The sequence below is a fragment of the Melanotaenia boesemani genome, chromosome 23, assembly GCF_017639745.1.
Source record: "Melanotaenia boesemani isolate fMelBoe1 chromosome 23, fMelBoe1.pri, whole genome shotgun sequence".
NCBI lineage: Eukaryota > Metazoa > Chordata > Actinopteri > Atheriniformes > Melanotaeniidae > Melanotaenia > Melanotaenia boesemani.
In genome coordinates, this window is record NC_055704.1 from 5392740 (window position 1) to 5409937 (window position 17198).

General features: G+C 45.7%; 1 protein-coding gene and 2 non-coding genes across 6 annotated transcripts; all 3 read right to left on the reverse strand.

Annotated features, from left to right (window-relative positions):
* Positions 1-9065: 9065 nt before the first annotated feature.
* slc25a3a (solute carrier family 25 member 3a) lies at positions 9066-17198 on the reverse strand. 4 transcript variants are annotated; one of them, XM_041977186.1, is made up of 8 exons: positions 17073-17198; positions 16418-16589; positions 15620-15744; positions 12759-12938; positions 10620-10801; positions 10139-10311; positions 9830-9940; positions 9066-9441 (listed from the first exon to the last, which is right to left on the reverse strand). In XM_041977186.1, the coding sequence occupies exons 2-8, from the start codon at positions 16557-16559 to the stop codon at positions 9281-9283; spliced, it is 1074 nt and encodes a 357-aa protein (XP_041833120.1). In that variant the 5' UTR covers positions 16560-16589; positions 17073-17198; the 3' UTR covers positions 9066-9280. The 4 variants fall into 4 exon arrangements, with proteins under 4 accessions (XP_041833120.1, XP_041833119.1, XP_041833121.1 ...); XM_041977185.1 differs by lacking the exon at positions 15620-15744 and adding an exon at positions 14150-14274 and having other exon boundaries at positions 17073-17197; XM_041977187.1 differs by lacking the exon at positions 15620-15744 and adding an exon at positions 14150-14274 and having other exon boundaries at positions 16418-16584; positions 17073-17161.
* Positions 9608-9804, reverse strand: LOC121635140. The gene has a single exon (XR_006009356.1). It is a non-coding gene; the product is annotated as a small nucleolar RNA SNORA53 (small nucleolar RNA).
* Positions 10394-10590, reverse strand: LOC121635135. The gene has a single exon (XR_006009352.1). It is a non-coding gene; the product is annotated as a small nucleolar RNA SNORA53 (small nucleolar RNA).

Consider the following 17198-nt stretch of genomic DNA (forward strand, 5'->3'; position numbering starts at 1 on the left):
CTGACGTGACTCCAGGACGCGACTGAGCTCTAACTTTATCTGACATCTATTTTAAACTCATCAGCTGTCCTGATTCGGAGTTTGTCACCACATGTCATGTCCTGCTGGATAATTTCCAGGTCAGGTCCTGGACCTTTCTGCAAGTTTTCTGATAAATCACACCTAATTTTAACCTGGGAAAAGTACAAAGAGCTGCTCTGAATCAGAGCACAGCAGAGCTGCCCCCACCTGCTGCAAATTCCTCACAGCTAGTCCAGCCACGCCCCCATGACCACGTGACCCGGAACGCTGAGTCACGGTGACCTCCAATGCTCGGCACAACGGCTGCAGGAACAATGACTGGGTGTATGAATGCTTCTGCACATGCTCAGTTCTGCTGTCGGTTTGTGTGGTGCAGAGAAACACAGCAACTCCTCCTCTTCGACAGGACAAAGTCTTCAGATTATACAGAACCAAACTTTAGTTATTTTTAACTTTGATTTCATGTTTTACAGACAAACAAAAGACTAAATAATATAAAAAAAAACTGATTCATATCAAGTCCTGCGCAGTGACCCATGAATCAGAATCAGGTGTGTTGAAACAAGTAAACATCTAAACACTTCAGGAACCAAAGATTGAGTCCTGCTATAGGCCTTTATTTATACTGATCACTACATAACTTTACCTTAACCGGTTTATCCCGGTTTTATTGTTACTCCCAGCCAGTCGGAAGAGCAAGAGCGGTCTTGTTTTCTTAACGATGTTGCAGATATGTTGTTTGTTCCCATCCAGGTGTAGGGGCTGGTTGTCTTTTTCTGCTAAGACTGAACAGCTGATGCTGTTACCTTCTATCTGGTAGATCCTTGTCTTCTGTTCCTCTTTTACCTCATTTACTTTCTTTTGTTTACCTTCTCTTTTCTCCTCCATTAGAATCTGTTCCCATGTCTGGGAATCTCTTCCCACCATGACTGGCTCAAAGAGAAAGAAAGGAAAGCTGAAGGGTTTTAAAAGCAGCGATGCTCAGAGTTTTGTGTCTGTAACCAGCAACACAATCATCCACCAGTGTGGAAACCTTTTTACAGATGAAAGAACAACTTTAAAGGAGAAACCAGCAGCAAAATCACCTGATGGAATGAACCAATCACAGGACTCCACATGCTGACGTCACTCGAAGTAGAAACGGTCCAAAAAGCAGGATTCATCCTAATCATGAAACATCTTTCCATCTTTCTGTGCTGATGTTTTATTCAGTTTACCACCGCTGACAAGATGAGCCCACAAACGGAGAACACATAAATGGACTCCATTTCCCATGACCCCTTGCACCCTCACCCTGTCTCTCACAGAGATGAGACCTTTTCTCAGCACTGCTGGACAAACCGTGCTCTTCATGAGCAACAAATGGGCTGTAATGACGACAGCGGTGCATCTGCAGACTGCGAGCTCTTTGCTGACGGCGTGGAGCAGCTAAATCTGCTGACCTTCAGCATTTCAGGTGCCTCATTATTCTTCACACACACATCAGCTGCAGTTTGAAACCCACAGTGTCGTTTTATCCTCCCAAAGACAGCTGTCGCTTCCACCCTGATGGTGGAATAACATGGCAGTGGAGGGAAAATCACTGAAACAGCAGCAGAGCAACTCGTCTTCACCACAGTTCATCCAGCTGGTCTTCAGTTACTGTCTGAGAGCAGCAGCCACATCCACAACTCTCTGAATGAAACCTTTAGCATCATTATAGAATAGCAGAAGGCAGTGATTTATAAACCTCATCCATCCATATTTTATTCCCAGTAGAAGATAAACAACACATCATATGATGAAAGAAATGTTGTCTATATGGGAGGAGATGTTCCCCCCACCCCACGCGGCAAAATGTTTACCTAAACTGAAGCTACATTACTGAGTCGCACACATATTGTAACTAATGTACACATTCTTGTCTCTTTATCCGTCCATCCATTTTCTGCCAGTTATCTGGAGTCAGGTCGCGGGGACAGCTGCCTAAGCAGGGAAACCCAGACTTCCTTCTCCCCAGCCACATTCACCATCTCATTAGGAGGGATCCTGAGGCGTTCCCAGGCCCGGGGCCTCTTTCTGCTGGGACGTGCCCCGAACACCTCACCAGGTAGGCGTCCAGGAGGCATCCTAACCAGATGCCCGAGCCACCTCATCTGACTCCTCTCAATGTGGAGGAGCAGCAGCTCCACTCTGAGACCCTCCCGGATCACCGAGCTTCTCACCCTATCTCTAAGGGAGAGCCCGGCCAACCTGCAAAGAAAACTCACTTCATCCACTTGCAGTCGCGATCTTGTTGGCTGAGCTCCTTCTTCACCACGACAGACCGATGCAGAGTCCGCATCACTGCAGACGCCGCACCGATCCGCCTGTCGATCTCCCGCTCCATCCTTCCCTCACTCGTGAACAAGACCCCAAGATATGTGAACTCTTCCACTTGGGGCAGGACCCTATTGCAGACCCAGAGAGAGCACTCCACCCTTTTCCAGCTGAGGACCATGGTCTCAGACTTGGAGGTGCTGATTCTCATCCCAGCCGCTTCACACTCGGCTGCGAATCGCTCCAGTGAGAGCTGAAGATCACGGCCCGATGAAGCCAACAGAACCACATCATCTGCAAAGAGCAGAGACCCAATCCTGAGGCCACCGAACCGGATCCCCTCAACACCTCGGCTGCACCTAGAAATTCTGTCCATAAAAGTTATGAACAGAATCGTGACAAAGGGCAGCCTTGGCGGAGTCCAACCCGCACTGGAAACGATTCTGATTTACTGCCGGCAATGCAGACCAAGCTCTGACACCGGTTGTACAGGGACCGAACAGCTCGTACAAGCAGGTCCGGCACTCCATACTCCCGGAGTACCCCCCACAGGAGTCCCCGGGGGACACGGTCAAATGCCTTCTCCAAGACCACAAACACATGTAGACTGGCTGGGCAAACTCCCATGCCCCCTCAAAGACCCTGAAGACTGTTCCACGACCGGGACGAAAACCACACACTCCTCCTCAATCTGAGGTTCGACTATCTGACGGACCCTCCGCTCCAGCACCCCTGAATAGACCTTACCAGGGAGGCTGAGGAGTGTGATCCCCCCTGTAGTTGGAGCACACCCTCCGGTCCCCCTTTTTGAAGAGGGGGACCACCATCCCAGTCTGCCAGTCCAGGGGAACTGTCCCCGAGGTCCACGTGATGCTACAGAGGCGTGTCAGCCAAGACAGCCCTACAGCATCCAGAGCCTTAAGGAACTCTGGGCGGACCTCATCCACCCCTGGGGCCTTGTCACCGAGGAGCTTTTTAACCACCTCAGCGACCTCCCTGTATTAACAAACAAAATAAAGTCATACTGAAACACTCTAAACTAAAACCGCCACAAAAATAATAAATAGCACAAAATAAATAACATTTAGTTAAAAATAAGTATTTAGTTAAAAATAAATAACGTTTAGTGCAAAAGTCCAGGAAATGGCACAAGTGTAAATCCTAAAACAATGTAAAACGGTGCAATCAAAAAACACACAAACTATAAAAACTGCTACATTTATAATAAACAAAACAAAGTAATGCCACCGTGTAAAACAAAATCAATCAAGGTATCAAATTTAGTTTTTGAAGCATGTTTAAGTTGTAACACAAAGTTTAGTTATTAAGATAATCCCTCATGTCCTTCCAGCCACCAGAGACACAGACATCTTCATGATTCTTCATTTAGATCTGCTGCTACAGATCCAAATATTATCTAATAATTGTTAGATTAAAAAAAAACATTATAAAGGGTAATAGTCCTGCAGTAATTCTTCTTTGCTGAATTAAGCTACATTCTTCTCTGAGAGCCTCTGGTGAAGACCCTGAGGCCTCCTCTCTAGCAGCTTCTACAGATTCCTGTACTTTCAGTTTTATAGCAGTAACATTAAATAGCAGTAGTCTACCCTTCCAATAAACAGACAGTTGCATAAATACTGCTTTGCAAATACAATTAGAAAGTTTTTGTCGTCAAACCTTTACTTTGTCATTTTGACATGACATGCATGCTTTTTTTTTTGTATAATATAGGTGGTACTTTAATTATTATGTTGTTCGGATATTGTTACGGTGTGTCTATGCTAGCTAGCGTTAGCCCACTGTTGCCTTAATGTTCAGTAACTCAGACCTGCCTCTACTCTGGGCTCGTCTTTCCTCCTTCCTACGTTTTCTGTAAGCAGCACCTGTCAGCTTAGATAGTCTTTTCATTATAAACTTTTTTAACGATTCTCTTATTGGCAACACCTAACAGGTGACGTCGTCCATCAGTATTATCATTACGAACCTGATGCACCGCTCCCCTCCCTCCACCTCACCTGCCAGCAGCGGCAGGTCAGGCGAAGAGGTCGCCATCAACACAGTGTTGTAGCTTCTTTTAATTTCTTTATAATTTGTTTGGTCTAGTTATTATGTACGGAAGCGTGGAGCTGTCACCCAAATAAAAAAAAATCGGACCTTATCACGTTATAAGGTGATACGTTTCACGTTTTACAATAAACTTATTACGTTATAACGTAATACGTTTCACGTTTTTACAATACACTTATCATGTTATAACGTGATAGGGTCCGATTTTTTTTTATTTGGGTGACAGCTCCACTCTTCCGTAATTATGTACAAGGAAATTGAATGGAAATCAAATGAGCGTTTAAAAACAAAACAAAACAAACAAACAAAAAAAAACAAGCTGGATGCTCCCTCTCCTCTTTAGTCTGCAGGACACACCGTCCATGCTTTCCAGAAAATAGTTCACATTTTCATCCAGGTTTCCACTTTGCCTCAGATCATTTTAAATGAGCTTTGGTCCAGAGAAGATGGCGCTGGTTCTGGATCCTGTTCACATCTGGCTCCTTCTTTGCATGGTGGAGCTTTAACCTGCATTTGTGGGTTTCAGGGACAGTGGTTTCTGGAAGTCTTCCTGAGTCCATGCAGTGGTTTCCAGTAGAGAATCATGTCTGCTTTTAATGCAGAACAGTGGTTCCCAAACCTGGAGTCTGAGCTCAGGGGGTCCCTGAGGCTTTGAACATTAAGAGCCATTGTGATTAATGTCCACACATTGTCTCTATTTTAAGAAAAAAAATGTAAGGCTCTGTTAATTAACATAATTTAACTTTGGCTTTATCGAAGGACAAGGATACGTTGTTTATGGTGAGAATCTCATTTTTGAAAGCATAAAACCAAGTATGGTTTCAGCACAGGGTGGGGCTGGCGGTCCATGGCTTTTAAGTATTTACATGAAGGGGGTCCCTGAGGAAAATAGGTTGGGAACCACTGATGCAGAAGATCACCAGCATCCAGCCTTGTCCCATGCATACAGAGATTCCTCCCGATTCTTTGAATCTGCAGATGATATTCTACACTGTAGATGGTGGATCTTCACAGTCTGAGGAGCATTTTTCTGAAATTGTTCCAGTTTTGGATCCAGTTTGTCTCAGATTGGTGAACCTCTGTCCACTCCTCTGTCCAGAGACTGCCTCTCTGAAATGCTCCTTTTATACCCAGTCATGTTACTGAGCTGTTGCCAGTTAACCTGATTAGTTATCAAATGCTCCTCCAGGTGTTTCTGGTTTGTACCAGTTACTTTTCCAACCTTTTGTTGCTCCTGTTCCAACTTTTTCCAAAAGTGTTGCTGCATCAGATTCACTATCAGCTCATATTTTTCCATCACATGGTAAAATGTCTCATGAAGATGTTGTTTATCGCCTACTGGAAATAAAATATTTATATTTAATTTATATTATATATATTATATATTTATATTTAATATTTATATTCTTTTAAATTTATTTTTAATTATATATGTACATGCATATTTATATATATTCTAGAATGGGGATAACTGAGTGTGTGTGGATGTGTGTGTGAGAGAGACAATGAATGATTTTTTTTTTTATTGTTATGCTACTTTGTGTGAAGGCTTGTTTTAGTTAATATGCATATTCTGGTTTTATTTACATTTTGGTATAGGGGTTAGATAATTTTTTTAGAAATAACATAAAAACATGGCTGAGCATTGTTCAGCCGATTAAACTATAAAACTGGAAAGTTTTCACCTCTTTGCTGCTGTGATCCAGGAATCCATAGGAAGCCTCTTTCTGAGCAGAAACCTCCACATGAGAACATGTTTTTTCTCAGATTCACTTTTTTACTCTGATCATTTGGTGCCACTGAGGATAAACATGTCCGATGAATCCATGTCCAACCAGAGACCCGCTTCCAGACCTCCTGGTTTCTGTTTCAGGTTGGGTTCAGAGAGCTCTGCTGCCCCTCAGTGTCTGACTGCTGTCCTCCATCCATCACCCGACCAGAGACTGGACTTCTCCTGGTCCAGATGGTCCAGCATGTCTGGGGACAGATCCCACTCATTTAAACATAGATCCTGGCTCCAGTTATGGCTGTGATACCACAAACGTGTCTAAAATGATATTTGGGCTGCACAGGGGCGTGGTGGTTAGCTGGTTCCAGCCTCGGCTGGCGAGGGGTTCAAACAGTGGGCTTTCTGTGAGGAGTTTGGAGCGAGATGGGACTACCAGCATAAATACTGGGATTTGTACTGGGACTCTGGAAACCCTTTAAAAAATCAGCTTTAAGCTCTTTCCAACATCAAAAACTAAAGTCTGTTTACAGATTTTAAACAAAAAATAACATTTTAACTTTAAAAAAAGGAGCTACTTGTAAATACAGACAAAACGTCCTGGATCTGACCAGAAATAAAACTTAAACCCAACTCAGATTTTAGAGTAAACACACAGAAAGACCAGTGATCAACCAGTAAGCACCAGTTCAGCTGTTGTAGCTTCTGGATTTCAACTCCAATCCTCAAACCCACCATCCTCTGCCCAGATTCCACACACTGGTTAGCCATATTATAACCCGGGTTATATCGCATCTGGACCATCAGAGGCTGGACCAGGAAGCAGGACTACCGTCCCCGTTACCGGGTTAGCTTACCCAGACATCCACTATGAAGCTGGTTCAACCCAAGAATTTCCATTTAGATCAGAGCGCTCACATAAAAGGGGTGGAGCCTCTGGGCTCTTGGGGCCCTGGGTCCTTCACTCTGACCGCCCTGGATGGCCGGTACCTGGCAGGTGCAGTAGCTGCCGATCCTGGCCCCCTGGGGCCTGTGCCTCGTGTATGTGGGGGGCTCTGGCTGGGCCTTCCTCTGCTGCCCTCTGGGTGGGACCGGGGTGGTCTTCCTGGTGGGGTGGCTTGGGTTCATGCTGATGGCCTGGATCTCTGGGTCTGCCCTGGTCTGCCTATATCCTCCGTAGAGACGTGGTCACATTTGCAGGATCACACTCAACTCTGATCACTCCACTTCCTCTGCATGCTGACACAGTCACTGAGGTGTCCAGCGGGTTTATACACTAAGAGATGCTTTGGTTTTTTCTGTCAGTGTGTATCTGGTACTTCGGTTGTTGTTGTGATACGTTTGTGATTTGTCTTTTTGATTTGGTTATTATTTAAGAACTTTTGATCACTGGCAGCTCTGTTTTTCTGTAAAAGCCATAAAAAATTACTGGTGTGTTTATGCACAAATGCAGCAGTTTGTTGTCTGGTGATAGTTTGGATTGAAGTGTCGTTGCTTCTGTCTGGGGTGTTTTTGTCTCTTTTTGCTGTCTTCCTTCTTTTTTTGTCCCGTCCGGTCAGGTCCAGCAAGTTTACATAGATTCCAAGATTCAAAGTAAATAAACAAATCAGAAAATCAAGAGGAGCCTTATACCCATAAGCCCCCCCTTGGCAAAGCAAATTTGTTCGGCACAACACAGTAGCCAGACCATCATTCTGCCGCCACCATGCTGGACAGGACAAGTAAAAAAGTAAAACAAAAAAAGGCACATTTTCATTGGTTTTAAACCTGAGATGTTTCCAGTTCACCACTAAACCCTGTGATAATTGGCCTAAATACTCATCTTTTCATTGGCTCAGATGGCTTCACATCCACCTGACTGGAATCCAGTCACATGCAAACTGGTTGTAGCTGGTTTGGACTTTCTAACAAATGACGCTGTATTTAACAACACGGACAAAATGGCAGGAAATCTGCCCTAATGGACAAAAATGTAATTAAAAACGAGGGTTCGACATCCACAACTGATCTCAGACTGAATGAGGTCTGTGGAGGTCCTGCTAGACCTGGTTCAGGTGTTTTCTAACGTGTACCAACTGCTCTGACGCCCATTAACGTTCACAGTTCAATAGTTTCTAATTAGTTCCTTCCACCAGGATTCAGAACATGAACGACTAAAAAAGATGGCGACGTGGGCGGACGCAGCAGCTCCAGGTTTGGCTTTTAAGCTTGTTTTGATGTTTTTATTCCTGTTTCCTGCCATTTTTAAGACTGGCAGCCTTAATCTAGTACAGAAGGGCTGACCTGCTGAAAAACTAGGGTTTTTCTGCATCAGCAAAGCCAGATTTTATTCCACCTGATCTCCAGCAAACCACAGAGGCCTCACCACCCCCCTTCTGTGGCCCAGGAGATGTAGCTAGGCTACAAGCTAACCCAGACTGGCTCTGCCCAGTCTCCACCTTCCCTACGCCAGTTCTCTCACCAACAAACTGGACAGAATTAGTCTGAGGATCGTCTCATGTGAGCCTGGCAGCTGTGTGGCAATCTTCACTGAGACCTGGCTGGACATCATCATCCCGGATGTAGCGGTGGAGCTAGCGGGGGGCTCTCTGTTCCGTGCCGATCGGACTGCAGCTCGACCTGGAATATCTGGCAGTGAAGTGCAGAGCACTGTAGTAACTGATCACCGTTCGTGGCTGGGGACTTGAACCACGTGGAATTAAAATCTGTCCTGCACAAATTCCAGAGATTCATAAACTTTCCAACAACAAATCTTTTAGATTTACAGCTTTATTTATTTATTTTTTTTACTTATGTGCCTGTTAAATTTCTATTTCTTATTTATGCGTGTTAAGCTGAGACTCAACAAAATTTCATTATGTTGCATTATGACAAAGATCTTGAATCTTGAATGAAGCTGTAAAACCAGTTACATCTGATGGTTTTAATCAATTAAACCATTAAAATAAATCAGAGGTTTATTTTCCCAGGGAAACATTTATTAGAATTTCCACATCTTCTAATGAGGAGGTAAAACCATCCAGGTGTTTCTACAGGAGTCTGTCCCAGATGCCGATGGACGTCTGTTCTTAAATAACCGGCTGTCAGCTGAGACGAGCAGCTGGAACACACATACAGAAACCCGCTGCGTGTCAAGGGGGGTAACGTGTGAATCGGTGAGGGGGGGGGTTACTCTGTGAGGCCAAGCTTCTTCTTCAGGGACTCTGGCATCTCGGGGGGAGGGGGGCGGGGCAGGCGGAAGTAGACCTTTACAGAGTCGTAGATGAACCACTGCAGGGCCGTCAGAGTACCGATCATGATGATACGGGCCACCAGACCCTTCCACACACCTGGAACACAAGACACTTAGCATCAGACTGGTTCAGACCAGAGCCAGACTGCCTTAAACATGGGCTCAGGCCAGGCCGGCTCAGGACCAGTTTAGATGCAGATTAAATTGGTTTAAATATGATATAATCAGCAAACTGTGATCCACTAACAGGTCTTGACAGAGACAGTGTCCGTCCTCCAGGCTGGCAGCACTGGGTGCTCCAGTCTGGTGACTGGTTGCAGTGCTGCAGGTGAGCTGGAGGACAGGTAGACTGGTTTTACACGCCAATGACTCAAGCACCTCCAACTGTACAGCCAGGAAGCTGCTGAGGAGCTCTGCTCAGAGAGCAGCGCCCTCCAGAGGTGGATCTAAGGAGCGTGTTGATCAGAAGCTCAGATGAGACCAACCTTTGGGTCCAAGCCTCTTCAGAACCTGGGCGGCTGTGCTTCCCTTCTCCTTGTTCAGCACTGATACCACCGAGTCGGCAGGGTGGGACACGATGGCGCAGAACACACCAGCTGCACACAGAAAACACCCACGTTAACCTGGTAATAGCATCTCCATCCTGAGTTGTACTTTGGCCTGCATGTCACATTAAACTAGACATGATACGTACGTATGGTACCGTTAGCCTCACTGCATAACTGCCTGTCATATCTGGCTAACCTGTGATATCTGGAAATGTATGATAACTCTGCAGTTGTTCAGTTACTCACCGATGTAACCGGCCACGAAGGTGACCACCAGCTGCTCGGGCTTGCTGCACTCGCTGCGGGGTTTAGGAACCACAAATTTGTAGAGCAGCTCCACAGTGCGCTCGAAGCAGGCGAACTTCATCATGGTGTAGGGGATCTGCCTCATCCACAGCGGAACCACGCCTTTATAGAAGCTGCAGACAAGCAGGCAGCACATCACTGCACATTCACTCACATCTTTGAAAAGAATTCAGTGATAACTGAAGACTTAGTAGGCGTGTCTGTCCTCCAGGCTGGCAGCACTGGGTGCTCCAGTCTGGTGACTGGTTGCAGTGCTGCAGGTGAGCTGGAGGACAGGTAGACTGGTCTTACACGCTAATGACTCAAGCACCTCCAACTGTACAGCCAGGAAGCTGCTGAGGAGCTCTGCTCAGAGAGCAGCGCCCTCCAGAGGTGGATCTAAGGAGCGTGTCATCAGGAATCTATTGTCCGTGCAACTCACGCCCAGAGTCCCTCCTCAGCGAACATCTTGGGGACACACTGTCTGAGGGTGTTGGCGTAGCCCGGCTGGGTCTGGATACGAACTTTTACAGCCTCCATGGGAGCCAGAGCGATGTCAGCGAAGAACTCTGCGCTGGCCGAAGCAGCCAGGTACAGAGATGTCCTCCACAGGTAAGTGTTCTCCTGTTGGTCACAACACAGAAACAGTAGTCAGAAAGTCAGCTCTAACATTAGCGGCTAACGCTAAGACAGCTGGCTCTTACATTAGCGGCTAACGCTAAGACAGCTGGCTCCACATAGCAGCTTATGCTAAGACAGCTGGCTCCCACATTAGCGGCTAATGCTAACACTAAAGGCTCTAAAATTAGCAGCTAACGCTAATACTGCAGGCTCTCACATTGGCAGCTAATGCTAAGACAGTTGGCTTTCACATCAGCGGCTAATATCAAGACTGCAGGCCCTCACATTAGCGGCTAATGTCGAGACCAAAACTCTCACATTAGCAGCCAACGCTGAGACCGAAGCTCTCACATTAGCAGCTAACGTTAAGACCGAAGCTCTCATATAAGCAGCTAACGCTAAGACCGAAGCGCTCACATTAGCAGCTAAAGCTAAGACCGAAGCTCTCACATTAGCAGCTAACGCTAAGACCGATGCGCTCATATAAGCAACTAACGCTAAGACCGAAGCTCTCACATTAGCAGCTAACGCTAAAACCGATGCTCTCATATAAGCAGCTAACGCTAACACCGAAGCTCTCACATTAGCAGCTAACGCTAAGACTGTGGGCGCTTCCATGTTCAACAAACACTGCATGTTTTGAAAATAACAGGAAGTGACATCATTACATACACATGGACCCTGTAATAAACCTGATAATGGACTGGTAAACATATATCACCATTTTTGGAATATCTATCTCAGAATTGTGTGTGGATGGAGTAGGGCTGGACAATAATTCAATATCAATATATATCACAATATACTTTTATTCAATAATGGTGATATGAGTTTTGAATACATTAACATATTTTGATATACATACAGTAAATGATCACAGCGTTTCACTGACTGGTGTTCACACCGCAGCCGATTCAAGACGAACAGAAAGAGCTGCAACACACTGGCTACGTAAGTGATGACGTACACCGCAGACACAGAGCCTGAGCAAGCTCGGGAGCAGCTGGCTGTGCAGTTGGTGCGAGTAGAGGCTGGGCTAAGCTGCAATGTGGCAAGTTTTAGCTACAAAATGAGTGCTCATGACCGTAATGCAAACGTGACTGAACAAGCTTCCACAAGTGAAGAGAAAGCAGACGAAATAGTTGAGAGGAAAGACTAACTTGTGGTATGAAGTGATTTGGCGATCTAAAATCTGATAAACTTCAGGTTTCAGTGTGCTGCAAAATGTACAGGAGTTGTGCCAACTAGCAGCGAGAACACACGTTCACCATCTGAAGCATTTCCACTCTATAGAATATGCTTGTGTTGTTCTTACTCTCAAATGTAAGTCGCTTTGGATAAAAGCGTCTGCTAAATGACTGTAGAAACGAATAGAATATGCTGAGTCAGAAGATGAAACACCATAAAAGTTTTAGCAAACCTTTCCCTGAAGCATCAGCCCCAGCTGTGCCAAAAGAGACGTCATGCAGCAAACGCAGATCGCTGCATTAAGAACTCCAAACACCAGAAAGACATAACCAAGGCCGTTACTAATTTCTTGGCTTAAGACATGATGCCATTTACTACGGTGGAAAACTGGACTTAAAGATGTGCTTGTCTCCTGCGGACTCAGCAACAACCACCAGGTCTGCACCACCACAGGTAGCGGGACCGGGATCGTCAAAGCTGCCGAGATGAACACATGGACTAGATGCTTTGGGCACCAACTGAACTCCGGCATCGGTTAGTTACACAGTTAAAACACACTTGAGTGTTACGTTATTTTGTTTATGGTACGAGGATTTATGACTAAAATAATTTCTGTAACAAATACCATATGCTTCACACAAACCAAATATCAGAATTATATCCTATCAAGCGATATTAAGAAATATATCGTAACAAGTTTTGGCCGTCCAGCCCTAGGATGGAGGTGTGATGTTGACTGGTCAAGCTGTAGTGACCGCCGTGGTGGACTCACCTCTCCCAGGAGGTCACTGTAGAGGATCTTGAACACTTCATAGAAGCCGAACTTGCACAGTCCCTGCATGGAGTAACCGATGAAGGTGGGGGCCCAGCCCTTGGCCAGACCTCGGACGCCATCCTCCCTCACGGTCACTGAAAACCCGTTCCCGATGCTCTTGTATTTCTCTGGGTTCACCTGTAGGCGGAGAAGACCTGCTTATCCAGAAGTTAAATGAAGCTGTGGGATGAAGAAATCTGTCTTCCCTAAATCTACTCTAGACTTTTGGCCGTTTTAGAGGGAGGGGTCTTTTCCTAACTTATGGTCCTGTGGTTCCCAGACGTTAACGTGGATGACAGTTCAATCCAGAACTGATAATGAAACTTCCAGACATCACCATGAAGCAGTCTTTCTGGCAGGTGCTTCAGTTTACTGGCTGCTGCTCCATCAGTCTTAGCTGATGTCAATGGCAGAGGGAACTTCGTAGACTACATTTTATTTAGCCTAGCTGCCCCCGCCCCAGTTTGGGAACCACTGCTATGATCTAAATTATAAAACCAGATTCTTATTATTAAAACAGAGATGACAAACCCAGAGATGCACAGATCACAGTTCTGACCTAATTCATGTAGAAATAATCTTTACCAGAATAAACATGTAACCCCTCCTTTATACCGGGTGTGTGTGCGGCACGTTACGGCTGCGCTGCAACCTCCGCTGCTATTTGCGGCCGTCAACGGTTTGGTTTCCACCGGGCTCCGCAGCGCGAATTAGAAGCGTCCCAGAAGCGCACTGTCACGGCGCTCTGCTAAATTTACGCGCCCAGTCGATTTTTGATGCCTCACACAATCATAATGTGTCAATTCTACAGTTTAGATAGGGGCAGACAGGAAATCAGACACGGGAGCAGTGTAAAAGCTTCCAGTATTTTTCAAAATAAAAGCCCCCGTGCAGATTTGCGCTACTGAACCATGAAAGCATTAGGCGGTCAGGTGGTCTCAGTGGGTTTTTTTTGTCACCATAGACGACAATATGTTTCTGTGGAGTCACAGGATTGTCCACTCCTGTGATTTCTTGATCTCGTGAATCCTGCTCGGTGGAATTAACTCGTGGGCGCTCCACACTTGACACGCCCCCGGTAAAAACTGCCGCGCCATGGAGGTCGGAACAAAATAGTGGTGCAGCCGTAGCGTCACGCAATCGCACTCAGTGTAAAGGATGGGTAAGAAACTGGTACACAGCTACTGGACACTGGTGAACTGGTCTATTCAATTCCAGTTCTGGTTCCCAGCTGGTCGGTCTGTTCATCTCAGAGTGCATCCACCCCAACCTTCCTGTCCTCTGCTATAGATCATGTACCTGCTTTTAAATGAACATGCCCCTCCTCATGTAGCTGCTTCCATACAAACCTGCAGACGACACTTGACCAGGTCGAGGGGCACCACTGCTGTGTGTGTGAGGCCGCAGCTCAGGATACCCCCGAAGCCGCACAGGGCATAATACTTTGAGGAGCCAAACTCGCAGCTGACATCCTCTGTGGTAGACAGGAGGGGACACAACACACATGCAACATGCAGGTCACATGCAACACGAGACAAGAGTGAAGCACCAAACCAGAGCGGCATGGTGGAAGAGTCGTCCAACCAGAGCTCAGCTCAGCCTCAGGACTCTTCCACCATGTTCCACACCAACATGCCTTTATTGTCAGGGGTTGGTAAAAATCAAAGACTGCATGTCAGAATGAGCCATGGAGAACCTCGGTAATGTTTACTGATCAGGCTTCAGATTCATGAAGGAGACGCAGCTTTAGCCCTCAAATCTCTGCCTTTTTATATATAAAATACACGCAGACTCTCAGTTAACATCCAGACATTTTCCCCCAAGATAACCTCAGCTGCTCCTAATTGGACGTTACCGTCAATCTAAGCTCTCTGGTTGGTGGAAAGTCTGACAGGAAGTGGCTTCATCATCATGTCCAGGTCTAAATAGAGGTCTCTTAGCAACATAGTAGTGATAGTGATGTTTTTATGATGAAATGCGATAAATAATGCTGTTATCATGGATCATTGTGGATTTACCAGATAGAGTCTCTGAATAAAACTACATTTAGTGGCTGGATTGTAAACCTCCTGGACGGGATAGAAATGCCTGGAAAACTTCCGTAGATCATCTAAAGGGTAACTATCCACCACAGTTTACCCCACAGAGCCACACACTACCGCTCCTGAGACACTGATAACATTTTTATAATAAAATAAGCACTGGTGCTCCGGGGCCGGAGAACTTTAAGGCAAGTTTTAAGGGTTAAACTGGTCTCATTTCTTATTGACAGTCTGCAGTTACTGTTAACAAAATCATGCAAAACATCAGTGAGGCCCCATGAATTTGATCATCAGAAAACTGAAATTAAGCTTTAAAAATTAGATTCAATCATGATTTAAATCAGATCAGTTTTCATAATTATTGCTGATTCCACAACCTTCACCTTCTTTCAAGCTTCTTAAGATGTTAATCAGTCATGACGTTAAACAGCAGTTCCTGACGGACCCGCCTGCTGCTGGACGGCCAACAACGAGGACAAGTTCAACTCTCCTGACCTTCATCTACAAGGTCCTCTACCTCAGACTACTTCAGGGCCCGGGGGGCACAAATCGTCCACAATGTAAGGGCATGAGTGCAGAATCATGCGTTAATGTTATGATCACTGCAACACATTAAAATCATGGGAATTAAACAATGACCAAGCACAAAGTCACAGAAATGGGCCGGTTCTGTGTCTCCCATGCAAATTGGTCAAATTAAACAAATAAACATGTAAAAACAGACGACTGATGGGGAGGAGAGGTGGTGAGAAAAGGAGCCGAGCCACAGAAACAGACCTGCATTCGGCATTTGACCAGGTCGAGGGGAACAACAGCTGTGTGTGTGGTACCACAGCTCAGAATCCCACCAAATCCACACAGGACGAAATACTTCTGAGAGCCGAACTCACAACTATCTCCCTCTGAGGAAACAAAGGAGAGGCTTTAGGTAACGGGCCAGAGAGAGGACCGAACATGGAGCGTGCAGATGTCTGCCTTCACCCTGATGGAAACTTCACACCTGTTCCTGTAATTCTGCTCAGATATTACCAGATCCGATGGACTGAGATGAATGTGACATTTTTCTTATCAGATACGTAAAAATATGGCTGCTCTATGAGGTCAGAGTTTTTTGGCAACTGATTTTACGAGGAGTTATAAATAAAGCAAGTGTGCTGATCAGGTGCCACTCCAGGGTCACAAGCATTTCACAGCTCACGTGCAACCTCTTTGCAAAAAAATAAAAATAAATGACAATTTCTAAATCGTTAATAAATCGAATATAAAAAAAAATTAAGATGAGGACACTAAATACAGTCTGCTGCAGTGCACAGCTCAGACAGCAGTTTGTCCTTCCTTGTCCTCCACAGCCTGCTCACGGTAAAGGCCCAGAGGCCAGCAACTTCAACCACTGGAAACATCTCCATATACACCTTTTTTAAACTTTAAAAGGCTTATTATGTGCACATTGCACTACAATAAATACATTAAATCATAATAAATCAATAAATGTAGCTGCAACACAGCCTACTAAACGTGAAAAGATAATGCGGCTAACGCTAGCTTCCTAGCTAACCGGCGGTTCGCTGGGTTTACCCTCTGCTGTGGCGGCAGCTGCCAGTCTGCGGGTCTTCTGTCCATGAAGGCTCTGTCGGGGTTCTTCCACTTTCTGGAGGGTGAACAGGGGGGCGCTGAACGGGTTGGCCCTCGCCAGCTGCGTCAAAGAGGTCGGGTACATGGTGGTGTCCTGCCTGCCGGCGGAGCTGCGCTGCAATGATCAACAAGTTAGATGTATGCTAACGGTACACTAACGGGCAACTCAATCCACGAATCCTCAGACACCTCAACTAAAACGTAGTACGTCACGTGCTAGGTTAGCCTCGTGTGGCGTCTACGGTGGACTAGAAACACTTAGCTGACCTAAAGCTTTCAATGCATTTATAACCAGCCAACATGGAAACAAGCTCGTGGGCCGGTATTAACCACATATAGGAGCGAGCTGTTACGGTCTGCCAACACGTTTACATGCACTGTCATTAGTCTACTTCCGCTGATGCTAAATTGCTAAGCTAAATGCTAAGGTAAGCTAACTTGACCGTTCCGCGGTGGAGGTGCCCTCTTAGCGTCAGACACAGAAACAGAGGACACTAAACAGCGCGCAAGACTGTGTTCTGGAGAAATCCGTGTTTCACTGACAGGTAATAATATTAAATATAAGAAGAAGTGTTTTTAAATTAAGCAATTCACTTACTCTATCAGTATCTTAAGATGGCGCCTCTGCTTAGCTGCGACCGGCTGCTCAGAGAGGCTGAATGACCTCGCGGTAAATCGATTTGTCCTCAGATTACGTCACCAACACCCTGGGCGGGTCTATCCA

Coding starts and splice junctions, on each gene's coding strand:
- slc25a3a (XM_041977186.1), bottom strand. CDS start 16,559: ATGTACCCGACCTCTTTGACGCAGCTGGCGAGGGCCAACCCGTTCAGC. Junction 15,745..16,417: donor AGCTGCCGCCACAGCAGAGG/GTAAACCCAGCG, acceptor TTGTTTCCTCAG/AGGGAGATAGTTGTGAGTTC. Junction 10,802..12,758: donor ACAGTGACCTCCTGGGAGAG/GTGAGTCCACCA, acceptor TGTGACCAACAG/GAGAACACTTACCTGTGGAG.